Source organism: Podarcis muralis, chromosome 5 (genome assembly GCF_964188315.1).
Source record: "Podarcis muralis chromosome 5, rPodMur119.hap1.1, whole genome shotgun sequence".
NCBI classification, from domain to species: Eukaryota; Metazoa; Chordata; class Lepidosauria; order Squamata; family Lacertidae; genus Podarcis; species Podarcis muralis.
Genome location: NC_135659.1, coordinates 45,419,135 through 45,445,967, shown reverse-complemented (window position 1 = coordinate 45,445,967; position 26,833 = coordinate 45,419,135). Strand labels below are relative to the sequence as shown.

The following is a 26,833-nucleotide window of genomic DNA, read 5'->3' as shown; positions in this document are numbered from 1 at the left end:
TATAAATTAAAGCATTTTCCAAATCTTTAATACCAGATTACTGGCACCTTAATTTAGAACAACTAGAAAGTATAACACAAGTGGATTCTGCTTTTTAAAAAAAAATGAGTGGAAATGCAAATAAATTATCACATTATTTTAATATTCTCAGATACAGTATTTTATAATAAAAAGGGGTATGGGGCGTGTGTATGTGTGTCTAAACAAAGTGAACAAGTCTGGGAAATGGAATCTGATTTTGTAATACTGGTATCTTTCATATGTGAAAGGGCTGTCAAGTTATAAATATGGTGCCAAAGAAAAAAACTGATTGGGCTCTAATTAGAAGCTATTGATAACATTCTGAATCCAAAATGGCTCTTCTTAATTTTTATCAATACAAGTAAGAAATAGAGCAGAACAGAATTGGAATTTTTTTGGTAGCTTCGAAGATAGCATAAGTTAACATTTGGAAATCTCGCAAAAAATTGTTCTCCACTTCGGGAGGTTTATGGAATGATATCAGCATAGCCATAGCAGGAATGCATACGTTAGAAGCATTAAAGAATTCATGCCTGAGTTGGCTTTTTTCTTTTGTACCTTCTTGTGTTGTGTATTTTAGATTCTAAGCCTTAGGGCAGGGGCTGTGTTGGATCACTAAACTTTAATTGGAAAAAGCAGTATGTATGTATGTATGTATAAATAAATAAATAAATAAATAAATAAATCTTTAGCAAACAATGTCCCAAAGAAGGCCTTTTATTTTCTCAATAACTACAATAACTTTATTTAGTATGTGAACATTAAGTGTCCACATGAAATTGCAGGACAATGAACTATACAAATTAGGGAAAGTGCAACATACGCATTAAAGGAACATACAAATTCAACTTTCAGCCAAGTCCCAAGCATAGAGGACTTCCTTTCCATACTGTGGTATCTGAATCAATATAATACTACCAACATGTCTGATGCTCATCATTTTTTAAGCCCAGGATACTCTCAATGAGATTTGTGGTGAGGCATAGGGCAAGGCCTATCAAATAAAATGCCCTGCCCTTCTGCATGCATAAACAGGCTCTCTCACCAAAATCTATGATCTTCAAAAGTATTCTCTAAAACAACCTCACTAACTTTTTGAGTACTACTTTTTAAAGTATGTATGTTTGATGTTGTCTCAAACAACTGATGTACATGGGGATCTACAACTTGCTATATTATAATAAGGGTGCCATCTGATAGTGAATACTAACAACTTGACAAATGACAATAATCTTCAGAGCATGACAACAGTATTAAAACAATCAGCTCATCTAGCAGTTGCTATTAGCTGGTTATGTTAACCTTAAAATATTTAACAGCCTATAAAAACTATATACCAAATTATGCAATATGTAATTTTGAACGCAATTAATAGCTAAATAAAATATGGGAAAATATTATGCTAAATCATGTGTTGCATGCAGTAAGTAGTTATTTTAAGTAGCTTACTTAATACGTTGCTGGAGCACTGTGCAGCTTAGTTTTAGATTCAGAGTAAGTGTGTGATGGATTTCTACAGTCTACTCATAACCACATATTAGTAGAGTAGAAATTCCTATAGAACTATGACATATGACACCCTTGAAACATAGCAGTATAGCCTCACAGTGCGGATCTATTTTTCAGAGAGTTTCTTTTTCAAAGAGGCAGGCATCTCAGGTGGTGGGGGCCGGGGTAGCTTGAGATAAACCTTAACTGAGTCATAGATGAACCACTGCAGGGCAGTGAGGGTGCCAATCATTAAGATGCGGGTAAACAGCCCTTTCCAGATGCCTTTCATGCCCAATTTCTTGAGGACGCCTACAGCAGTGCTGCCCTTTTCTTTATTGAGCACAGATATCACAGAATCAGCTGGGTGTGAGACTACAGCGCAAAAGACGCCAGCAATATATCCACCAACAAATGTGACTCCAAGTTGTTCCATTTTGGTGCACTGATCCCGTGGTTTGGGCATGACGTATTTGTAGAGAGCTTCTACAGTTCTTTCAAAGCAGGAAAACTTCATCATGGTGTAAGGGATCTGCCGCATCCAGAGTGGAGCCACCCCCTTGTAGAAAGCCCACAGCCCTTCTTCAATGTACATCTTGGGAGCTGCCTCCCGCAGTGTGTTGGCAAAGCCATGCTGGGTCTGAATTCGTACCTTGGCAGCTTCCATTGGGGACAAAGCAATGTCAGCAAAGAACTCAGCACTGGCTGAAGCAGCGAGGTAAACGCTGGTACGCCACAGATAAGCTTGTTCGGGACCCAACAAATCAGAGTAATATATCTTGAAGTACTCGTAGAGGCCAAACTTGGCAAGTCCTTGCATGGAGTAGCCTATGGCTGTTGGAGCCCACCCCTTGATCAGACCATGCATTCCCTCCTCTTGCACAGTGAGACTAAGCCCCTGAAAAAGACCCCGATAGCGCGTAGGTTCCACTTGCATGCGGCACTTCACCACATCCAGTGGGCATACTGCTGTGTGGGTTGCGCCACAGCTCACCACGCCACCCAGGGAGCATAGTATGAGGTAAGTCGTTGACCCATACTCACAGCTATACTCTTCCTCTGGTGGAGGTGGAGGTGGAGGTGGAGGAGGGGCCGCTTTTTTGGTTGCAGCTGCTGCTGACAAGCAGCGCCGATGTTTGCACAGAGAGAGTGGACTGCTGTTCAGGGAGGCCGCTGCATCCATGGCCCTGTAGCCGCCTGAGGCCTTGCACAAAAGTGGGGGTGCAGGGCTGCCGCTGCTGTTTCCCTGAGAGCTCCAGGAAGCAGGGCAAGCAACTGTCCAGAGTCGAGACCAGAGCTTGGGGTGGGGGTATGTGCAAGACCTAGAGGCCTCCATTTCCATTTTCTCCAGGTTGCTGATGGATCTGCTGTTGATACCCGTTCTCCAGGAAGTATAGGCAGCTGCACTCCACAGCCAAGGTATGTTCTGGGAGGTGGTGAACTTGGTGCTGCTAGTCTCCTCCTTCCAGGAGCTGCATTTTCCCTGGTCTGCAGAAGGACAAGGCATATTCAGCGCAAGGGAGAAGGGCCAGGAGCAGATTAATGGCTACTTTCCCAACTGCCACGAATCCCAGGGTTCTTCTAACCATAGAGACTCAGCCTCCAAAGGAAGGATAGGCCCTCCCAGTGGGTGCGGAGTGTACACTGCCACAAGGCCTCAGTGGGCCAAAACAGGCCTAGCACTATAGAAGCAGGCTTTTAAATACATAAAAGAGGATGGGCACTGGTTATGTTGCCCTAAGGATTAGACTCTCTTTAATAGTAAGATTTAACCACAGTGTAGAAGAGTTTGCTTGAGGTTAAAAGTAACAGATGTAAAAATGCATTTGTCTTCCATATTTAAATAACCAGAGGCTGGTTGTTCACTCATTCATTTCTTCCTAACACCTTTGGGAGAAATAAGACAACATGGGATTCCCCAAAATATGTTAAGCCTTAACTTTTAACTGCTAAAGGTTTGAGTTTGATGTAAATAAAGTAGACAGTGGTTGTATGTTACTGGCTAACAGATAGCCAGCACGGTCCTAGTGGCTATATGTCACTCAGCATAAACTAAATGGCACCATGATCTCCTAAGGAGGAGGTGCATGGATACTTAGAAAACAAACATTACTTAGTGGATGTTAATTGTGAAAAAAAGTAGGTTGTTAGTGGAAAATAAAGCCGGGGGGGGGGGGAGAAGGGCAATATAATGGGAGTTACAGGATAAAAGAGGGATACAGAGAAGTGGGGATTTCAGGATAGTGTTTTGTGGTAGAATGGATTATCTGAGAAAAGTTTTGCCAGATCTGCATGACCAGTGCTTGTTTTGTAATGGTACTCAGTGGTAGAAAGTACCATTGCATCTTTTTGTTGTTGTTGCCTATGGCAGCCATTTTGCATTGTCTTTGATCAAGGTTACATAAATAAATAAGTGTCTCCTGCCACTAGATTTCTGAGCATCAGAGTTTAAAATAGTGATCTTTTCAACCTGAGTGTATTATTGGGGATTGTAATGTACATAAAGCTAGTTGGATATTTCCATCTCATAGTCAAATTAACCCTCCAGTGTGTGTCCAGGTGTAATCTGTCAGAGACCACATACCAATGATGGGTGGAGCCAGAGACAAAAGTGTATGGGACACCCCTTCTCTTCCCCAGCTCTCTTTCTGAAACCTACTTTTCCCTCACCTACAGGAAATTAGTCCGAGGGTCACATAAAAGTAGGCTGAGGACTGAAGGTTGCCTTCCTGTGCTCTAGGGCTAAAGGGGAGTGGTGCTAAGAATTTTCCACACTGTTGTAAGAATGTATTAGAAGGCTGAAAATACGTTTTGACAAAGATAAAATAGACCTGGCAAAGCTTTCCTTATTTTCTGGCCAAACCTCTGCTGCTGCCATTGCCGCTGCTACTACGGCTGTGGCTTAGATTATTACCTTTCATCGTTCTCTCACTGTCATCCGTTCACTGTCTTCTTTAAAACAGCACTTTAAATATTTGAGAGCTACTAATATGCCCTCATTCCCCTTTTAATGCAAAGTAACTTGCATAAATGTTTGTTTCTGACTCTACCTCATATTCATAGTGCTAAATTTAAATTCAAAATTTTTAACTGTAATGAAGGAAACAAAGCTTCAATGTGCTCTCAGGCAGGGATTTATTGTGGGATTGATGTTGTTCATGCATACAAGTTTTTTGCAGCACCCACACAACATCATTGGCACAAAAATGACAGCCTGTATTTCCCTCTATTTAATCTGGCTTTACACTTTCCATGGAATTTTCAGTAAGTTAAAGAATACCTCTTGCCCATTTGCTTTCTGTAAATGGCCCATTTGTAATAAGGTGCTATCTGGAAGCACCATTAAGTTTAATGTTTTCAAGGATAAATGATGAGCATATTAGTTGTCCCCACTACATGCAAAAGGAGAATGCTAGGCAACTAACTACAGTATGTGGCTGTTTCATTTCCTCATGTTACTGTGTTTTGCAAGCAAACTGCAGCTTCACAAAAATGGCCAAGAGGGACAATGTCAGGGCCTGAGAGGAGGTCTGCTTTTAAAGCAGATTGCTTGTCCTGCTGTGAAGTAGCAAAAAGCTAGAGAGGGCAGTGCCTGGAGGAGGCACTGCTGTGTAGGTCAAGTTCTTCGACAGCAGAACCCTCTAGCAGAAGTTGACCTTTCAGCAACTGTTGGACACAATAGCTCCTGAGCAGTTTCTGAAAGGACTTCTGAAAGTATCTATTTTCACAAAATTAGAGTTGTGGACAATGAACCAGATTCGTGATCCACATCTGCTTCTTTTTCCTGGAGTAGTGGTATGGTTTAAAGCCGGTATGTGTTCCCAGATCTGTTTCCTTCACAATAGAAAGTCCTGGATTCTTGTACATTTCAGAAGGTTAGCGGCACCCATATTTAACAATATAAATTATGAAAAGAACACAGTCACTTCAGAGGTTAGCTGGGTAAACAGTACATGAAGTTTTGTAGATATCAGGGAATTTCTGAAGCTGCACTTGGCCATTTTCTCTAAGCCAGCCTTTTTGGACCTGGATATTTGGCTAATGGACATTTTTTAAAAACTGATGCAGTTTTTATAGGTTTTTATTTTCACTAAAATTCTGTTTCTGTTAGTTCTTGTTTGTTCCATTGGGAGGCTCAGACTTCACTATTAACCATTGTAAAAAAAAACCCTCTTTTTTTACCTCAACTTTTCCTTTGAGTCCCCAGAAACCATTTCCTTAATTTTATAAGACTGACAATTTAGAAAAACTTTTAACCAGTTTGGACTGATTGAAGTTTAGGAAGGTGCATTTTAGGGGGAATTAACACGTATACATGCATTATTGGTAGTTTGGTTAATTATTTTATTTGCAACTCTAACCTTGCTTTCCATTTATAAATTGCAGTTTTATATTTCATACATTCTTTTTATTCTTATATTTCAGTTATTGCAGAGTTTTTATATTTTTCTCATTTATATGCTTTGATTTAATAAATATTTGCAATTTATTTTGTTTTTCAGTATATACATACATAAGAAGGGATCAGCATTGCACCCATTGCCTCTGCCCATGATTTCTATGTGTTAAGTGAAAGTGACCTTTTTGGTTATAATTTATCTGTTTCTGTTTTTAACGTTGTTGTTTTTATATTGATGCATGATACTTTTAACTTGTAACTCTGAAATTGCTTGCAATGAAGAAAGGGATATAAATATTTATAACAAATAAACCTCTGCGGGAGGCAGTGGAAGACAGGAGTGCCTGGCGTGCTCTGGTCCATGGGGTCACGAAGAGTCGGACACGACTAAACGACTAAACAACAACAACAAATAAATAACAGTGTGAAATTGGCCTCTATGTGTGTATACCTATGACCCTGTGTGAACAGGGTTCCCAATTTATTAACAGACTTTTGCACAATTAAGTACTGTACAGTGTACAGCAATTAGCTTGATGGTTATATAGCTTGCCTTGTAACATACTGAATATCTTGTGTGGCTGTTTGGAGTTTTTAAAGAAGGCATATTAGTGCCCGTAAATGAGCTATCCATAATTGTCCAGCAGTAAAAGCCGACCAAGAAATCTGGCAGAAATGGGTGGAAAAACAGCTGAAATAATATTTTTGTGTGAAACAATAGTTTATGGTTGCCCTTCATTTATTTTATGAAAATAAGGTATTGTATAACTAAAGGCATACATAAGTTGCTTGTTTCTGTAAATGTACTATATGGAAAACTATATGGAAAAAAATAATAAAATGAACAAAGCATTGAGGATGCTGTCCCATAATATCTGAGGGGCCACATGTTCTCCACTTATAAAATATGTGAAGCTGGCCAGTTTTTAATTAACCAAAAGCCAACACTGGTTTAAGCAGCCCCAGGTAGGGCCAGCACAATAATCACTGAGCCATGGGGTGAACCAGTGCCAGTAAAATAACACTATCTCAGTGAATGCTGCTGCCCTCATGTCCTGTTAAAGCTCAAAATTGAGCAGCCTGCTTCTTAAGAAAAATTATTGCAGGACCACTGAGTTCCTTATCTTCTGTTAGCAATTGCCTGCAGTCCTTAAACCAAAAGCTCCACCTCCTTTCTGACAGAGGGAGAAGGGAGTCAGCAAGCTTAGAACACTTTGTGTGTATGATTTTAAAAAAACAAAGGTTTTTGAGGATATGCAATGCCACCCATCCACCTATTACTCTGTTGAAGTCTGCTACAGGAATTCTACTGTATTCTGGGGGCTGGCCAATTGTTTCTTTTCTTTTTGGAGCTGAACTCCTCCCATTCTGCAGGCCCAGGCTTACTAGCTATATTGTAGCTATTCTCTGCAGCTTCTAAGAGCAGATTCAGACCTGTTGCCTTGGTGTGGTGGGCCTGCAGAGGGTTGCCTGCCATGGAGTCTCAAGACGCAGCTGCTCAGTCTCTCCGGGCCCCCAAATGCTCACGCTGCCGGAACCACGGCTTTGTGGTACCCGTGAAGGGCCACGCAGGCCACTGCCGCTGGAAGCAGTGCCCATGTGAAAAATGTGCTCTCATTACTGAACGCCAGAAGATCATGGCTGCGCAGAAGGCCTTGAAGAGGCAGGGACCGGACTCGCCACTCAGGGAAATGTTGCCACCTGGTCAGCACAGTCCAAGCGATGAACAGGTGGCAACCACAGGTAGCGGCAGAAAGTGCTCCAGGCTGAATCTTTCAGAACCCCACAACCAGGGGTCTGTTGTGCAGGAAGGAGCCAAGGGGACTTCTGCAGCAGTTAGCCACTCTATGAGGACAAGGACTGCCAGGACACCACCCAAACCCAGCTCTCCAACTTTCATAGACTTAGGTATGTGGTCCAGCTCAAAGCTCTGCTTCAAACAGGCTGGTGTGTTCATAGCCATTATTTTAATGTATTTTTAATCTTTGTTGGAAGCTGCCCAGCCAGATGGGCGGGGTACAAATAAATAATAATAATATTTTTTATTTATTTTATTTTGCATATATGCACCAAATGTTCCACCTGCTCTGCCTCAATAATTTCTGTTTTCTGTTGTGGAGATTTGGTACTGGTGCTATTTTGGGATTTCTTCTTCCCTGAAAAGATAGCATGGATTTATTTATTTATTTTGCAGTTCCATATCCTGCTTGAGGACTTTGTAGCTGCAGGAATTTAGTCTAGGGGCTGCTTGACCATGTTTCATTGTTGCAGAAAAGAAAGAAAAACCACCCCTCAAATCTATGCAGCCGGTCTTTGTTTTAAGAGTGAAATGAGCTTGCAGCAGGCCCTGCGCAGCACTGAATTGCCAATAGAGCAACAAGCCTAACCCAGAGTCTAGACTTAAAATGAAGTTTGTTGTATTTTACAGACATCTCCTTTAGCAAGGGGAATATATCACAGCCAGTACAACTAAACAGGGAAGTTACTGCCATTTGTTGGGACCGGGTGTGTAAAATATAAAAGAGAAAAGCAAACCTGGGATTTGACTGTCGTCTTACGAAAAATTATTTTTGCAATGAAAGTGGTCTCATATGTGGCTGCTTTTACAAATATCTAGAGCTGCAGTGAATTTTGGGAGGGTAAAATCAAGATCTAATTTTGCAAAATTAAATTTTATTTTACAATACTTAGATTTTTTGGTCAGCATTCTCATTATTGAATTTAAGGGTTAAAGTAACAACATGGAGTTTAGAAAATGTTAAATCTAGCAAGTTGATAGCAATACTGCCTTAAATCAACAAGCTGTAAGTAAAACAAATTTATCAAAAACATATATGTTGCAAAATGTTGTATTTAAGCTTTGCAATTTTCCTCAGTTTTAAATTTTCAGAACATGTTGGTTCAGTTCTAAAAAATATGTGGTTAATATGACTTCAACATGCTCTCTAGCTGTTTCATTCTATTATCTCTATTTTGTGCTACCTTTAATTGTGGTTTGCTATCTACTGGTTTGTCAGTGTACTAAACACTATTAAAACAGCCTATATGTTATTCTTTTATTTAAACTTAGCATTAAATCTGTGAGCTTGTTTTCAAATGCATCAGGTTGTGTTTTGTTTTGTTTCGAAATACTGATAAATCTTCCAGCCACAAGTGCTGCAAATTCAGAGGCCCTGGTAGTGTTTAACTTTGCTTCAATACTACATGGTGTCTAGAATCTTTTAATCTGTGAGTAGGAATGGTGTCTCTGGACATTCTCCAGCTGGGTGGGAGCCATTTATCCACGAGTACCTCTACATAGCTGTAAAAACATTTAGATAACCCAGCCAGAGGCGTAACTGGGTCCCTTGCGCCCTTGGCAAGGAGCTGTATTGGTGGGACCACCCCCAGAAAAAAATCTGACTTTACCGTAATAGCCACATTAGAAATTGCTGCGTTTTATGCTACCTAAGTACTTGAAGTGACCAGAGTTAGTGTGAGGATTGGAGGAAGGGTGAAAACATTTGCATGTCTTTGTTCTGTGGTGCAATAAGGATGGTAAGCTTGTTCCACTTTTGATCTCACCACGACAGTACCACCTTCATACCACCTTGCCATTTCTCCTACAGCTCAGCTCCCCACTCTTGTCGAAATTCACAACTTTACAGAGATAGCTGGAGAAAGATTTCTGGGGTGATTATTGCTTCTCCCTGGGCCTGCGCCTTGAGCAAAGGCCTGTTTCACCAGCCCCTAAGTACACCTCTGAACCCAGCTATGTAGGTACAACCCAGTTGTAAGGTTCTTTCCAACAGACCTGGCAATTTGCCCCAGTGCAGTGAGAATTATGACCTTCTCCCCATGTTTTGACCTTCTCCCCATGTTTTGGCAATTTAAGCATCCTAGCTGCATAGAACTGGTCCTGGATAATCATCTCATACAATCTCAATCATACAATGTTGGGAAGACATCTAAAAAGGACCTACTCATGAATATTCAAATAGTGGAAGCACAGCATTTTCAAGATGCTAAAATACATGGAAATCTTACATATATTGTTTATAACACTATTCCGTTCAACTATTCTATTTCTCTGTAGACCAGCCTCAAGAATGTGCTGTTGTGGGCCCAGAATCTGTGGACAGGGAGACTCCAAAAGTGTATCCCGGGTACTCTGGGATGTACCCTTACCATCCATTTTCTGTTGGATTCACTATCAACCAAACAGGCTACAGAGGCCCTTCACCTGCCTCTGTCTTGCCCCTGCAAGCAGGTTTCAGGCACTTTCCTAGCAGTCATGGGCCAGGAGGTGTTGCTTCTATGCCAGTAAGTGACATTTTATCCATAGTACTGCTTAATGCAAGCTCTGCTTGAATGCAGGAGCTCAGGTCTTGAAATATCCTTACAAAGAGAGAGAGAGAGAGAGAGAGAGAGAGAGAGAGAGAGAAAGAAAGAAAGAAAGAAAGAAAGAAAGAAAGAAAGAAAGAAAGAAAGAAAGAAAGAAAGAAAACCCTTTGCCTCTGGTAGCATCAGTCTTGAATTGTATGTAGACAAAACAAAAAAAGGGTAAATTTCAGGGTTATACAAAACTTGTCCCTTTAATTTTATTGAGTTTTCCACCTTTCCAACTCCTGGTCTTGAATATAGATAATATCTCTGGGAGTGTTTCAGATCGGCTACTATTAGGAACTGTACAAACTGGATGCACATTGGAATGAGCTTCCAGACAGGCAGCTCCTAGTGCCATCCATTCATGGCTTTTCTGCTGTAAGCTACAATTGGAATTGACTTTCTACACTATTACTCTATGTATAGACCTGCTGTGTTAAATCCTCATTACTGGATGTGAAACAGCTGATGTGGGTGGAAAAGAAGGTCCAAATCATGTGAGCAGCTACTGGAAGAGAAGCGTGCATTTGTTATACTGATAAAGCAGTCTATAAATTTTGTTAAATGAAAAAATAAAGACAGCCTTTGAAGCTGGTGCCATTTTAGCAGCTTGCTTAGTTTTGAATCAATATTTAATGCCAGTGTGTATTTTATGGCTATCTGCTTTTAATCAAAGGGGTATTATAGTGGTAATAAAAACTAAAAATCCTCCCTGATCACTGCCATTAACCAAATTGCTAAAATGGTGTTGACAAGAAAGGGGTTTTTACTTCATAAAAAAAAGTAAAGCCAGAAAAGCATTTTAGTGCTAATTAAAATATCAATTTTAAAAAAGCAGAGTAATAAAATTGTTTCCACCACAAAGGTAACAGCATATATATGTTGTGATAGATCAATGCCCACAGGAAAATATTGCTGTTCTAAAAAGATATTTAAGTACGGTACTTCTAAGGGCATCCACACCTGTGGAGATTGCGTTACTCTTCTGTTCTTCTGAAAAAGGTGCCTGTTAGGCATCAGGATGCCTCATGGAAACTGATTAATCAATTGCATAATAAAGTCAGACATTTCGGTGTATGTCTGTTCTTCTGAGGAAAGACAGTAGAACAGGAAAATTACAATGCAACAGCTGTGTAGCTGTCTTGTAAAGAGTAAGTGAACAAAACATGACTATCCCACACAAAATGCCAGGTGTGGAGTACCTTAAATGTGATTTAACCACTACTTTCAACAGATATGCGCATCCAAGTTCAGGTGTTCTCCTTTACTTTCAGTGGGGTACATATTTGGTTGTTCACTCAGAAATAATCCTCATTTTAAATACCCAGCTCCCAGTTGGCACAAAATATAGTGTATCCATACACTGATAATTGTTTCTTCAAAGTGAAAGTAAATCGGACAGAATTTGACAGAAGGTGGTTTCAAGGTATCTACGCTAGGGGAACCCACATCAGAAACTGAACCTGCTGGATAATTGAACTAATCATTCTCTTGGGGTTTTAGGGGCCTTTTCTTTTTTTTTTAGTACATATTGCATCTGGCTCCTGTTAGGGCCCATGTACATGGAGAACTTTGCCCATGTTCACAGTTTTGCACTTAAATGGAAGCTCAGGACACCGTAAATGGAAATGGTATGGAAATGGAAATGCAAAATGGGTTCCCAGTATGATGAAAACTGCCATAATTTCCCCAGTCAACCTGGAATAGGGTAGCTAGGTGCAAAAAGGGACAGGGCTCCTGTAATTTATCGGTAGCAGCTTGTAATGCAAGCTACAGCTGTAAAATTTCCTTCTTCTGCACAACTATTAAAGCTGCAGGACCCTGGACATAAGTTCATAAGGAAAGCCAAAGACCCTTCTACTCCAGCATACTGTTCTTTCAGTGGCCAACCAGATGGAAGCCTGCAAGCAGGTCCTGAGTGCCACAACACTTTCCCCACATTCGGTTCCTAGCAAATGGTATTCAGAGGCATCCTATATTTGACACTGGAAGTAGAGCATAGCCACAATGACCTCTTTTGCTCCTGGTCAACCTACCCACAAATCTTCGTAAACAGTTCAGAATTATATGATGATAAAACACATTTTGTCTTAGCCTTCTGTCCTTTTATGTATTCACACTGAAACCAAATACCTTTGTCTCTTTGCCTTCACGCAGATGCAAGATGTAGGTGGAGATTTTTGTCCAGGTTATTACACTCCATTGCCACCTTTCATACCTCAGGGATTTCTGCCAGGGATTCACTACATTCCGCCGCCTCTCCCACTGAATGTTGTGGCTGAAGCTACAAAGGAAACATCTGGTAAGCATTCAGAAGGTTCCGTTTGTTGCATAGCAGGTGTGTTGTGGCTGTCCACCCAGACAGGAAGGGGATAAATAACAACTGAGACAAGTATATGGGCCACAACTTTCACATGACTACAGTGAGGTAAGCATGGCATTAGGTTAGGATCCGTTATTCTGAAAGACTCCTGATATGGATGCCAATACGCCATCCCAGCATGCCTGTTGGGGAATCCCATGGAGGTTGGCTAGTGTGAAAGGACGCCATGTGACTAGTATCCTGCTGGTAACCTGATATGAATAGTGACAGGAGTGGACCGCCTGGGCCAGACCTGGTGGGAGGGTCCCAAAGATGACAATGATTATATATTTATTTATAATCTCCCTTTCTCCCTGACAAGGACTCAAGGAAGTTTACAGATAAGAACAGCTAAAAGCATATCATTAAAAGAAACTATCATTAAAAAGCAATTAAACAGCAATAGAAAAAAAGACTTTGGCAATCCCACCTGCCACTGAACTCAGTGTGTTTTGATTATATGCAATTTTGGCTTTATGCACTATCCCTGGAATGTAACTCCTGCATTAGTTGAGAGTCACCTGTACTCTGTACTGACTGGCAGCTGTTCTCCAGGGTTTCAAGCAGGAATATTTCCGTTACCAAGAGACACTAGGCATCGAACCTATAACCTTTTGCCCTGTGTTTTACCACTGAGCTATAGCACTTCCCTCTTTAGCATGGTCCTTCTTAAAATATTTAGCTCCTGTTTGCTTTTCATCTTGAATTGTGGAAATATAAATTGATAGCTGCTTTCAGATTTGGTAAGGTCAAGGAAAAACCACACACACACAAAACCCCTTAAGTATTGTATTTACCTTTCTTGGTTTCATGCCTTTAGCCCAGTGTAGGGGAAAAGCAAGCATACTATGGGCAACCTTTGGCTGGCTCACAGCCGTGATACAGAAACATTTTCCACAGTTTCAAACAGAGTTAACTTTTCCCTTCAGAAGAACGACTTTTCCTGTTCTGCCACAAACATGGCTGATATAAACATGCTGAAATAACTCATGAAATAGCTCTTATTTTTATGCTCATGCCTACCTGTTGTTGTTTTTTTTTTAAATCCTATGTATGAAAAGCTAGCACATCAAAGAAAAGGCTGGACTTGAAACTCTTTCCCTATACACGTGCTTTGTTTTTGATGCAGAGAATCACTCACAACTATGTGACCTAAATACATACTCTGAAGCACCACATACTGTTTTGTGTACATAATTAGGTTGCCTGAAAACTGAAAAATTGTTTGCTTCCTAGCAGCAGTTTGTCTCAAGCTGAGAAGGTATGTTTTGAAAAGCTGCTAACTTTCAACATGGCAACAAAGTTCATTTTGTAAAAGCACTATATGTGTATTCTCCTTTGCTTGCAAGATGCTTTTTTCTACTGGATCTAGCTGATAGTGCTGTCTGGCAGGTACACTTCTGCTAGTAGTGAAATGCTCCTTCAACCCTTGCTTTCATAAGTATCTTTATCTGGTTTAGTCCTATGTGGATTTAGTTATACGTATCTTTAGCCAAATGGATTTACAGAAAATCAGGTATCATTGACGGACAGTTCTAAGTCATACTCGTAGATGACCCAGACTAACAAATCCATTAATTTCAGTAATCTATTCAGGTTATGAGTCAGATACCACCCCAGATTTTAAAGGAACAGAGCTAATCTTTCCATTCTTTTCTCACATTCTATGGCATGAATGTGGGACGTGAAAATTATTTTTGGAGTTTTAAGTTCTGATGTTTAATTTTTGAGTAGCCACAAGAGGGCAAACTACTTGGAAATTAATCTCAAACTCTTTAGAGTTGTCAATTGGGGGGGGGGCGGTTGTTTGAAACTTTAAGGATTTTATAGCATCTTTGTAGACTACATAAAGTAAGTTGTATATTTGCAGTAGTATTGGGGAGTTGATCTAATAAGCCACCATCTGCAAACTAGAAAGATACAAGCTATAATAACATGAGGTGATAAGCTTATTTGTATTTCAAATATTTGAATGATTCAAGATCAAAAATGGACATGAAATTAAAACAAACAGAGAATTCCTTGGATTAATTGTAAAGAGCAGATTCATACAAAGAACCTGAAATCACTGGATTGTTCTTCTGCTTCTGTATTTCAGCTACACCTGCAGGTAGCCAGGACTCTGGAGTGATATCTGAACGCAGCCTGCCATCTTCTCAGGAAGACGCCGGTGGAAAATGTTCCTCATATTCTGAGCACTAAATGCACCAAAAAGTCATGTTCAAATGTTGACTTCAAGTGGTGCCATTCTGAAAGTGATGTTTTGTTTTGCGTCACTGACTGGTCACGTCAGTATTTGGGTTGGTATTGTTCACAACATTTGGTCTATCAGGTGCTATCCACACAGGAATTTCCGCTGCTTGGTGCCTTAGCGCCAAAGTGGAAGTTTAGGAATCTTCATAGTCGGTTTCTGACATGCAGATGGGCAGGAAGTTAATGCTGGCTCAACTCAGGATTAATATAAACTGTTAGGAGATCAGATGTGCTCAAGTACATGCGATCCCCAAATAAAGTTGTGCCTTGTCATACTTTCACACCACCTCCCAGCCTGTGGTTGTGAAAGTGGATATTCTAGCCATTTCTAGGCTTGCCAGCTTTTGTTCTCTGCTTCTGTCTGAGCCTTCAACAAGAGTTTGCTATGTAGATATTAGCAGGCGATAATGATTATCTCCATTGTTTGAAAAGTTTGATTTACTAATTCTTCCATTTCAGGCTGGTATTAAAACCCCAGAATCAGGCTAATTCTTTTTCTGACAAGCTGGCAGCCCTAACTTACGCTTGTGCTGCAGCTGTGTATTTCTTTCAAAGTTCAGGAGAGGAACTATAGAGGGATGGCTCAGACACTTTTTTATGCTTCAGTGGGTATTAGAGCTGCAATACACATAATGGGAAGAACCTTCTCCCTAAACAGAAATGTTTATAGGGAAATAACTGTTGAGTTTCAAGGGCCTGCTAATGATAACAGACCATGAATAGAGTTGTGGTTGATATGGCTGAACAGTTGGGATAAATTTGGGATAGTAGAGTTACAGTTACCACTATGATTAAGGTCCCATCTGCACTATACATTTAAAGCAGCGTCATACCACCCTAGACAGTCAGGGCCTTCCCCAAAGAATCCTGGGAACTGGTCTTTTTGTTTATGATGCTGTGAGGGATTAGGAGACCCCTGTTCTCCTCCCAGAGCTACAATTCCCAGAGTTCTCAGGGAAGAGAGGTTGGGTGTTAAACCACACTGAGAAGTGTTACTCTGGGAGGAGAACAGGGGTCCCCTAGCAACTCTAAGCACCCTTAACAAACAAGTTCCCAGGATTCTTTGGGGAAAGCTCTGACTGCTTCAAGGCCTTTAAATATACAGTGCACGCAGGGTCTAAGTGTAGCTCTTCATGCTCAGTGTTTGAATTGTGTCATTTATATAACTGTTTCATGTTAATTATGGCTTAGTCCAAAACCAGAGACAAGAACTGGGGAAGAGCAAGGAAAATGTGCACTTGATGACTCTCTGCTTACTCAGCCTTTACTTTGGGGAAAAAGAGCACAGTTCTTACCTGATAGGAAAGGAGGGAGATTTATTTTTGTAATAAATCAGAATAAGGATGAAGAACAGCATTCCGCTTTAATGTGCTCCGTTGTAAAAAGACCAGCTACAAATGTTAGTTTCACTTTCTTTGCTTAAATCTATTAAACATTGATACTGACCTTAAGTTTTGAAATGTCACATTTTTGTTCTGAAACAGACTTCAAATGTTTAAAAGGTGGAGGGGACATTAACAAGGATATTTTTATCTGAATACAATTACTGCTACAGTTGTTGAAGAATTAATGGAAAATTCAAACGCATACCTACTTGGCTTACCTAATGAGCAGCAATAGAAGGATTAATAAAAACTTCCTATTTCAAGTGACCAAACAACATCCAGAGTCAAAGGCATTTTAGTCAGGATGCGTTTTGCCATATCATTGTATGGCTGAAATCACTCTTTATTATCACAAATGAGCCAGGATGGACAAATTATTGTGGCCTAGTGCACTAGGTCAAAATCCACCATGTAAGAAATTCTTCTGTACAAACTCAACCAAAATGAGAGCTGTGCAAGACTACTTGTGTGAGCATGTGTTACAACTACTTAGGTGAACATGTGTTACAACTTGGGAGTATTATCTTTTAGTATTTTAGTTCTGAATCAAACACTGTATTTAAAAGGTGACCCTGAATTTGAAATTCATAACCCTGAAGACAAACAGCAGTTGGATCAAGAGATCATGGATCATTGCTTTGCAATGATGTATGGGGATCTGCTTGTTTTTGTAGTGCTACAGATGTAAGCTTTTGAATTTTCTGGCTTTCAGGTCAATATTCTATATTCTAAATAACTATAGTGTATTTAAATATAAAATAATGTTTCTTTTTTGTTTGTTTGTGGATCCATGAGAGTGGGCTTTTGTGATGTACACTGGTACCTCGGGTTACATATGCTTCAGGTTACAGACTCCGCTAACCCAGAAATAGGTTAAGAACTTTGCTTCAGGATGAGAACAGAAATTGTGCTCCAGCAGCATGGCGGCAGCAGGAGGCCCCATTAGCTAAAGTGGTGCTTCAGGTTAAGAACAGTTTCAGGTTAAGAAGGGACCTCCGGAACGAATTAAGTACTTAACCCAAGGTATCACTGTATAAGAAAGTATGAGAGAGAGAAGCCAGTTGTCATAAGTATGGCAAACTATTTTTTTACCTAGTCTTGTAGTTATTGGTGCAACAAGAGCCCCAAATCCTGAAATTTATTGTTCATTTCATCAGTTCGCTAGTGAAGGAGGTGAGCTACACTAGGAGATTGTAATTGTAGATTAAAATGTTAGTTTATCGTACCAATTAATAGGACTATCACCCTTTTAAATAAATCTTAGTCAATTAATCATGTTAGTTTTAATTATTTAAATGATTAAATATGTATACATCTGTATTTGAATGAGAGAGCATTGAGGAAAAAAGTATACATAGTTTGTGGTTCTAGACTCAAAACTGCACCTAGATGCTCAGATATCAGTAGTGGCTAGGACTGCTTTTTACCAACTTTGAATTACACGCCAAAAGTCATTTCTTGTTAATTTGAGATTGGATTACAGTACTGCAGTATGTTCTACATGGAGCCGTCATTAAATAATGCCCAAAAGGTTCCATTAGTTCCACATGCAACTGCCAGCTGTATCACATTATGCCAATCCTTTACTAGCTTCGCTGGTTTCTGATTTGCTTCCAGCCATGATTCAAGGTGCTAGTTTTGATGTTTAAAATGCTAAATGACTAAGTCTCAAGACTGTGAGCCACTGAAGAAAGTTCAGTAAAAACTCATTTCAGTGGAGTTTTTCAGGACCGTTTCCTAACTATTTACAAAAATTATTTTTTAAAAATCTGCTGTTGCAGTCCCCCATTATTTTTTTTCTTACTGGCTGGGGGAGGAGTTGCATCTGTTTTTGTGCTTTTCTGCTGTAAACTGTCATGAGTATCTTGCCAGAAAGGTAATGAAGAAAGCCACCCAGAGTGGCTGGGGAGGCCCAGCCAGATGGGCGGGGTATAAATAATAAAATTATTATTATTATTATTATTATTATTATTATTATTATTATTATTATACATAATAAACACATCACCCTAGTCCTTGCTCACTGGTAGGCATAATTTTGAATTAGCGTTCTCACTTACTGTGCCTCGCAAGGCTGACAGCCCAGGTACTTCTCATAATGAATCTGGGGTGTGCATCCGATTCTTGGCAATAACAGATGATGTACGGACTCGAAAATTGGTCGATACGTGTGTGTGTTTAGTGGGGCGGGAAGGACGGCAAAACGGAGCCTTGTGTCCTGTAGCATTTTAGGGGTTAAGCCTGGAATAGATTTGATTGAGCGGAAAGTGGTGGGAAGAAGTGGAGAACTGACGTCAAAGATCAAGGCTGGGCCGGGCTGAGCCTTCATCAGAAAGGTGCTACTAATACGCAGGACAGAAGAAGACACGGCTGTAGAGGAGAGCCGACGGGAAGCAGCCGCAGACTCGGCCAGAGGGCGCTACAATCCCAACAAGTTGCAAATGCGACGAGGCTTTGCTGCCGTCTAGCAAAGTGAAGCCCAACCTGTGCAGGTGCCTTCAGGCCCACCAAAAAAAAAAAAAAAGGAGCTACAGTTTCAGAAGGCCTGAGACAGCGAGCAAGAGGTCCGTCATGTTGCCCTTGCCCTCCAGGCGGCAGCGAAAAGCTAAGTCTGCCCGCCCCGTCAATTCTTCGGAGCTCCCCGGCCATGAGAGCGAGGGCGGCTGCGGCGCTTTCAGCACCGGCTCGCGGCGCCTGCTGAGCCAGCGACTGCCCAAGTGCGCGCGCTGCAGGAACCACGGCGTGGTGTCCAGCCTCAAGGGCCACAAGCGGCTGTGCCGCTGGCGGGAGTGCGCGTGCGCGGCGTGCTTGCTGGTGCTCGAGAGGCAGCGCGTGACGGCCGCACAGGTGGCGCTGAGGAGGCGCCAAGACCAGGTGGCCGGCCAGGTGAGTGGGCGCGCGCGCCTTGCGCGGGGGAAAAACCAGCAGGGGCGGGAAACACAACGCCGGCCGCAGAGGAGGGCCAGCAGGGCCCCTCTCTTCATGCTGACGGCTCTGGAGTCCTTAAGAGGCCATAACATAATAATAATAGTAATAATAATAATAATAATGATGGTGGTGGTGACAATTAATAATAATTTTATTGTTTATACCCCGCCCATCTGGCTGGGTTTCCCCAGCCGCTCTGGGCGGCTTCCAGCAAAATATAATAATAATAATAATAATAATAATAATAATAATAATAATAATAATAATAATAATAATAAAATGTCAGACATTAAAAACTTACCTGAACAAGTTGCTTCAGCACTGAGTTGTATTAATTTCGGTGGTGGAGCAGCAGAACGGTTAGTAATGACTAAAGAAATCCTCTCAGGCGGGGGGGGGGGGGGGAGATGGCGGAAACGCCTCAGGGCATGTGATGTGGGGGCCCCTTAGAGGGCCACACTTGCCAGTATAGGCAACTCTGGCAAGTTGAATAGTTGCTGTTTATCCAAGAATGTACTAGTCCCTGTATAAGCAGGACCACCCCCCCCATGCCTTTATTCGTTGCAATGCAGGAGCATCTTCAGCTGTGAAGTTTTTTTCCTGTAGCAAACACAAAGCTTCAGCTGCTGAATTTGCTCCAGTAAGTTCAGCTGGCTTTAGTTTTAGCTTCATTAGTGTGTGCCCTGGGCAGTGGGGTGGGCTTTTTGCTTAGCTTCTGGGCCCATGCAAGCTTTATAGGGCAGTAAGCAAAAAATAAAGCATCTGCATCAGGAAGACCTTTCTGGCGGTAAGTGGTGTTAGACATTGGAATGGACTCCTTGGGAAGGTGGTGGACTCCTCTCCTTTGGAGGTTTTTAGGCAGAGGTTGGATGGTCAACTGTCATGGATGCTTTGGTTGCAATTCCTGCACTGCATGGGTTTGGACTAAGTGACCCTTGAGGTCCCTTCCAACTCTACAGTTCTATGATTCTAAGTGATACAAGAACAAACGGGGAGGATGTGGAGCTGAGGAATAATGTAAGGAAAGTAACCTTAAAACTGCCCTCTCCTGAAGCACCTTTTCCTGAGAAAGTCACTGGAATCTGGTTCTACGTTTCAGCTAAAAACAAGTCCCAGTCTTTAGTGAGCTTTGCCTCATGTAGATCGAAGCTGAGTAGCTTTAACTTTTAAATGGGATGGTTTCAGTGTAAATAGTTTAAGCTTCTTAAATTAATTTGGGTGCTAGTGGAGCTATCTGGTCCTGGCACCGTAATTGGTTTACTGCTATTGAAGACAAGTTCCCTTTCTTTGAGTTCATGTTATATGTTATATGTATTTAAAACAGCAATAATAAACCCCTAATGTAAACTATATAATTGTAATGCATCCTGGGGGAAAGTTGTCTTTTGATCATAATGCAGCTTTTCTTATTTGCTTCCAAATAGCTTGAATGTTTTCAGTATTATTTTAGCAGGCAAGCATGGACATTGTTAGTAAGCAAAAATAGCTATGGTGCTGAGGAATGTCCTCTTCTTTTTGTGATTGCATAGGTTAAGAAAGGAATGAGGAGCAGTGAATGTTCAGTTTCTGGCCACAGATTAAACTTCCATTGCAAGACCAAGCAGACTGCCAGGTTGTTGGCTAGACACTCACCGAAAGGTATGTTCCTGCATGTAGGAAATACACTTGAAACAAACCTAGTAGGTTCTTCCCTTTTAATGTATTCCATTATAAAATGTGGTATTGATATAGGTCAATAAGTTGTTATAGCTATGAAATGAATGTTTATTTTATATTCCTGACACATTCCTTAAATAAGCATCTACTTATGAAGACCTCTTTAGGCATCACTCTCCAAACCCTTAAAAAACATCAAAAGATTGTGTGACAATGGCATTTCTAGTCAAGGACTCTGGTTGACATTACATTTCATGAGTGAATACTGGATGCATTCCAGAGAAGCTAAGTATACCTAAGTGCCACTGATTTGAGTATGAACTGAGTGTTCTTGATTTTCTTGGTGTCAGCTGTATTTAAGCACAAAGGCTGCTACAGATGTCTTAATTACATATGATATTACCTACACATGAAATACACTGGTGTAGTTAGCTGTTAGCTGTTGTATGTGACGAGCGTATGGGTGCACTTTCACTATGCTACACTTTCAACTATACAACGTGTACAAACTGTTAATGATTGACATGTGCAACTATTACCTGTGATGTGACAACTTACACACAGGTTTCTTATTAATACCGTATTTACCGCATGAAAAGCTTTCTGTAAAGGAAATGTGTAATGTTTGAAAGCACCTAATGCCAGGTTTTGCACAATAACTGTCCTTTTCCTTTGGATCTCGTTGTAGCAAATAGTCCACCCTCCCAGGAAACAGAACATTGTCTTTCTAGCCTCAGTGAGAGAATGAGGAAAAGAAGGGCATTTGCAGACAAGGAGTTGGAATCAATAATGCTGGAAAGAGAACTTCGACATAGAACCTTTGACGGATTTGCTGCCCATCAGAGAAGACAGCTGCTGAGCAGAGAGCATTTACCAGCCCTTGAGGAAAACGTATTCCAAAGTGGACATGATTACCTTAATTACTTGACATGCGTTAACTCTGGTATGTTGAATATTTGTTTTCCTTTGCTGCATTCAAATACCAAGGTTCTAGACTATGGACCTTGCATTTATAAAATCACAGACACTTCTCCTTTGAATGTAGCTTTTATCACAGCAAGCCAAACTGAAGGTGGCACTTCACAGAAACGTACCTGTGAGGAGAACATAAATAAATACCTAAATGTTTACAGAGAAAATAATTGTGACTGGAAGGAGCAAGCTCTGTCCAGTGACTTTTCCAGAGATCTTCTCTTACTTGAGAATAATTGGAGCCCCAAAATAATAAAACTCCAAGAAAATAAAGAATTAAGAGACATGGGAGCCAGATACTGTATTTTGTGCAATCATCACTCAAAACAAGAAAATCACAATGTTAATGATACAGGTCTTGAAGTCAAGGAGGATGTAAGGCATTTATCTCAACAGTGTTGCTCAGAAATAAACAAGCAGATACTGTCTTTTTCAGTAGAATCTTTATTAAAAGTTTAAATCTATTAAGTAGCTTGGATGGCCAGTATTCTTATGAAATATTAATAAGGAAGTCTCCCTACTAAATAAATATTCATATTGTATGTATAACTGTAACTCTTCTGCAAGTAATTAACATCATTGACTCCTGTTCCATTTCTGATGTAGGGGGAAAACGTTCTACTTTGTTGTGATACATTGGAACTAGATCAGTGTGTTCTGGTAAGAGTGAGGATTTGCATCTTTATTTTCATGAATGTTTATGTTTGTAAATGTGTTCAACTGGGCTTTTTTCATCCATCTTGTTTTGCTTATAAGTAAAACATTATTTGCCTGTATGAAGCTGCAAAATATTACCAGGCATATGGCTTCCAGTATATTATAAAATACAGTGTAACTATTTGCAGAGGAAAAACCAGGTGAAAAAATATTACAACATAGCATAATGTCATAACATAACTTTTTGTTTTGATCAAATTACTGGAAGTAACTGTGATACAAATCACCAATTTTTGTGCCTAAAGTCCCTGAAAGTCCCTGCAACTGCAGCTTCTTTCAAACAGGATCTGAAAATCTAGTTTTATCCTTTGCTGAAGCAGGGTAATTGGTAACCAGCATTGCCATTTGATTAGCCATATCATTCGGATTATGATATGCTCCAAGCAGAGAGGCTACCACTGCTATAAAAAAGAAAAGCATGCACCCAAACTGACAAAAAAATAATCTGGGACGAGGACAGGTCACCACCACCACTGTCATGGAGAAGAGGGTCAGCAGAAACAGAAGGGGAAATTAAAGAACTAGGGTGTGTGCAGTGTGATCTGTCCCCTACCTTTTAAGGGTGGCCATGCCCACTGTTGTTTCTGGTCAAGAAGGTTTTACAGATTTTGTACTACAGTGGTACCTCAGGTTAAGTACTTAATTCATGCCGGAGGTCCGTTCTTAACCTGAAACTGTTCTTAACCTGAAGCACCACTTTAGCTAATGGGGCCTCCCGCTGCTGCTGTGCCGCCAGAGCACGATTTCTGTTCTCATCCTGAAGCAAAGTTCTTAACCTGAAGCACTATTTCTGGGTTAGCGGAGTCTGTAACCTGAAGCGTATGTAACCCGAGGTACCACTGTATTTTGAAAACCTGCAGAATCTGTTTATCAGAAGTGGTGGTAGAAGAAGTGCACATTCTATGAGCAACTGCCCTCCTTTAAAGTTTATTCAATTCTGAGGATGCAATCCCAAGCACACTTACTAGGGAGTTGGATTCATGAGCAAAATGGAGAATACAGCCAAGCAGACATGCAAAGATAGGATTCGCACTGTGAAAATCCTCTCATCCACCGCCACACAAAATAGTATGTGTATGGAATTGAACTTTACTGCTTTTTGCTGGAAATATATTGGACACTATTACTAAGGGCACAAGCCTAGACAGTGTGTCTGGAAGTTCTGGGCTGCCCAGGCAACAGGAATTCCGTACTACTTTGATGATAGATTCTTGGCACCCTTATTACAAATAATGAAATAGTGCAATACACTTCAATTCTACTATCTAAAACAATAGGCAAGGAAAGTTGAAGTTCTCAAGATATGCATTACAGTTCTCAAGCTACGCATTACCTTTTTCTACAAAATACAAATATTGCTGGAGCCAATATTTCATTCTATACACAAAAGAAATTAAAGCACTAATTGCCAATTAATTTAAATACTAAGGAAACACATATTTCAAGCTTTGGGGGGCCAGTTTAACATCTCTAGGTCTTGCTTTTAGTCCCAAATAATATGCCCCAAATAATAATTTGCCTTAATGAAGCAAGTGTATGTTCTTTTAGAAACAATTTCCTTTAAAGATAGTATATTGGTTCATTTATAGCGTATAGATTTTCCCAGCTCTTGGTCTCCATTGAGCTCTTGCCTGAAGGAGAACTTTGTAAATCATAGAAACATTCATAGCAACTGAAATGGTTAAAGTTATTTCCCTACATATTGAGTCATATCACAGAATTAATTTGCCCAACAAGAATTCATGCAGCTAGCTTATATAAACACAGGTTTTGTTTTTAAAAGATTGGGTTGCTTCATTTGTGAAAAGGTCCAAATGCTCTCAGCTACCAAGACAAGTTATTCTCTGCACATTGCAGTCAGGCTCTTTTTACAGGAAATGACCAAAGCCTGCTCTTTCCACTTTCCTTTGCTTCCTGCAGGCTTCATGATATGCCTCTTATGGGCTGCCCTCTGCTAGTGAAGAAACAGTAGGGAATGACTGAGATGATTGGCTTATTTTTGTTGCCTCTTGCTCCTTCACAACCTGAAACTAAGTAAAGCCTCAATAAGGAAGGGCTTTTAATTGACCCAAGCATTATTTTGATGGAGGGCTATCCCACAGTAGTCCATAAAGTTTTTATTCTTTGAAAATGACTCTCATTTATTGATTTGGGTCTTCCAGTAAATTGGGTCAGCACACATTGGAAAATTTTCTGATACAAGTAAGGAACAAGAGAGTGTAGACACTTAAGTACAACTTGTGTCACTCGAGGTGTGAGTTGCTTCCATGGAATGGCATGCTTTTTATAAGCTTAAGGAGATGCACCACATGCAACTCTACTTGGAATATTAATAGTTTGACTTCACTTATCTATGCTCTGGACTGGTAACATTCAGGTTAGATTACCTGTGTGTTGCTGGTTCTCTGATTGGGAATTTGATATACAGTTTGTTCTGGATAGGTTCGTTCTCCTCTTGAAAGAGTGAGCTCATGGACTTGGGGCTCTCCTTGATCCAGTGCTGTCCTTGATGGTCCTGGTGGCAAGGAGTTCCTATTACTAGTTTGTCAGTGATGGCCTTTCCTGGTTAGGTAGCCTTGCCATAGCAACGCATGCTATGGTAACATCCCAGTTGAATTATTGTAAAGTGCTTTTTGGGCTGCGTATGGTTTAAAAACTGTAGCTGATGTAATTCTGAGGATGTTGAGAAGTACTGGCGGTTGGAACCACATAACATTTGTCCTGCAGAATCTGCAGCACTCAATGCAATGTGTTGATGTATAAAAAATGATCAGACCTAAATACCTCTTTCTATACAAGTCTGCCTGGAGAGTGATGCGAGAAAAGGCCATCTCTGTGGTGGCCCCTTCTCTTTGGAATGCTTTCCCTGTTGAAGATTACCTGGTGCCGACACTGTTAGCTTTTTAGTGCTAGTTAAGGAGGCACCTCTTTGCCTAGGCTTATTGAAGAGATTAAAGCAATATAGTCAGTTTTTTAGTACATTGCTAGCTGGGCTATTGTGAAATGTTTTGGGATTTTTATCTAACATTTTGTCAATGCGTTATGATAGTGGTTGGCTTGTTAGTGTTGGCTTGCTGTGGTTTATGTAGTTATATGTTGTAACCTGCTTTGGGATCATTTACTATGAAGAGCAGGCTTAGGAACTGAATAATAAATGAATGGATGTGTGGTATATGGGACTGCATTTGAAGACAGATTGGAAACCTCCGTTGGTTAAGAATATAGTTAAAAGAACTGCTAACTACGACTGGGCATTACAGTTGCACTGGCTCAGTGTCTATTTATGAGTCAAATTCAAAGTGATGGTACATACCCCAGCCCCAAGATGTGAAGGGATTTAAAAGGAGCTGAAGATTTACCTATAAACAAATGAACTAGGCTTCATGTTTTCAGCTCTTCTGTAGGTGTCTTTTTAGAGATGCCCCATCCCTTTTCAGAGATGCCCCTCCTCTGTAATTTGCATTATTGTGCTGCCTAATGAAGACCCCTTCCCCAAAAACTCTATAGAATTTAAAATTTATTATCTCTGCTGCTGGTTTTTATCCAGTTTTTGCTATTGCAAGTTTTAGCTTTTGTATTTGAATATATTATTGTGTAAGTCACATATCTTTGAAGGGTAATAAATAAATAAATAAATAAAGCCACTCTAGCTTCTCATACTTTATCACACTACCTGTGTCTTTATGCTTTGCTTCACAACCCCATGGGTTAGAAACTTGATCTTGTAATGTAAACAATAAAACCTGAATTTCTCTGGATTTTACATAAGCCACTAGATTTTGTGTTGTGCTGTATAAATACAGCTTGCTTGACCACCTGATATAAAATGTGCATTTGAGAAATATCCTATTGGTGCATTGTAACTTACCCAGCAGCAGTTAATTACTCAGAGGCAAACGCTTTAGCTAGTGTGTACTCTCCCAAATCTTGCTGTTTTGATTTGAACAATGAAATGGCCAAAGGGCCAACAGTGTTTCTTTTGTTAGGATAATATCAGCTTCACATGTCAATATTTCTCTTCCCCCATGCTCTCCATCTTGAGTTTATTTTTTTAAACACTTTGGCTTCTTTTAAGGAGGTTTGGTTTCCAGAGCAAACCAGCAAGCATCCATTCAACCAGCTTCAAGTTGCATGCTGGGTTGATTGCATTTGTTATGTCTAGTAACAGATAGAATTTTCTCAAAATATTTAGCCTGTAAGGGATCTCTGCTGGTCGTCTGTTTTTATTGCAAGCATGCAATTAATCACCCTAATTGTTCAATTACTCAGAAGCCCAAGATATTATAA

The 26,833-nt window shown here is 40.4% G+C and overlaps 2 protein-coding genes and 1 pseudogene across 3 annotated transcripts; 2 read left to right on the top strand and 1 right to left on the bottom strand.

Annotated features, from left to right (window-relative positions):
- Positions 1-1,632: 1,632 nt before the first annotated feature.
- Positions 1,633-3,269, bottom strand: LOC114598978 (solute carrier family 25 member 3 pseudogene; annotated as a pseudogene).
- Positions 3,270-7,024: 3,755 nt separating this feature from the next.
- On the top strand, positions 7,025-16,321 carry DMRTB1 (DMRT like family B with proline rich C-terminal 1). 2 transcript variants are annotated; one of them, XR_003707214.2, is made up of 5 exons: positions 7,025-7,816; positions 9,984-10,210; positions 12,431-12,575; positions 13,765-13,896; positions 14,734-14,839. XR_003707214.2 is itself a non-coding variant. In XM_028733443.2 (4 exons), exons 1-4 carry the CDS (start codon positions 7,384-7,386, stop codon positions 14,835-14,837), a joined length of 909 nt encoding a protein of 302 aa, XP_028589276.2. In that variant the 5' UTR covers positions 7,025-7,383; the 3' UTR covers positions 14,838-16,321. The 2 variants fall into 2 exon arrangements, 1 of the variants encoding a protein (XP_028589276.2); XM_028733443.2 differs by lacking the exon at positions 13,765-13,896 and having other exon boundaries at positions 14,734-16,321.
- A 2,111-nt stretch (positions 16,322-18,432) lies between these two features.
- Positions 18,433-26,170, top strand: LOC114598979 (doublesex- and mab-3-related transcription factor 2-like). Its single transcript, XM_028733442.2, has 4 exons — positions 18,433-19,159; positions 20,731-20,839; positions 21,546-21,800; positions 22,436-26,170. The coding sequence occupies exons 1-4, from the start codon at positions 18,845-18,847 to the stop codon at positions 22,459-22,461; spliced, it is 705 nt and encodes a 234-aa protein (XP_028589275.2). The 5' UTR covers positions 18,433-18,844; the 3' UTR covers positions 22,462-26,170.
- The last annotated feature ends 663 nt before the right edge of the window (positions 26,171-26,833 follow it).

What these genes read in the sequence shown, in the direction of transcription:
- DMRTB1 (XM_028733443.2), top strand. Translation starts at nt 7,384, where the DNA reads ATGGAGTCTCAAGACGCAGCTGCTCAGTCTCTCCGGGCCCCCAAATGC. An exon ending in TCCAACTTTCATAGACTTAG is followed by an intron (nt 7,817 to 9,983) that starts GTATGTGGTCCA and finishes ATTTCTCTGTAG; the next exon opens with ACCAGCCTCAAGAATGTGCT. An exon ending in AGCTACAAAGGAAACATCTG is followed by an intron (nt 12,576 to 14,733) that starts GTAAGCATTCAG and finishes TCTGTATTTCAG; the next exon opens with CTACACCTGCAGGTAGCCAG.
- LOC114598979 (XM_028733442.2), top strand. Translation starts at nt 18,845, where the DNA reads ATGTTGCCCTTGCCCTCCAGGCGGCAGCGAAAAGCTAAGTCTGCCCGC. An exon ending in AAGACCAGGTGGCCGGCCAG is followed by an intron (nt 19,160 to 20,730) that starts GTGAGTGGGCGC and finishes GTGATTGCATAG; the next exon opens with GTTAAGAAAGGAATGAGGAG. An exon ending in GGCTAGACACTCACCGAAAG is followed by an intron (nt 20,840 to 21,545) that starts GTATGTTCCTGC and finishes ATCTCGTTGTAG; the next exon opens with CAAATAGTCCACCCTCCCAG.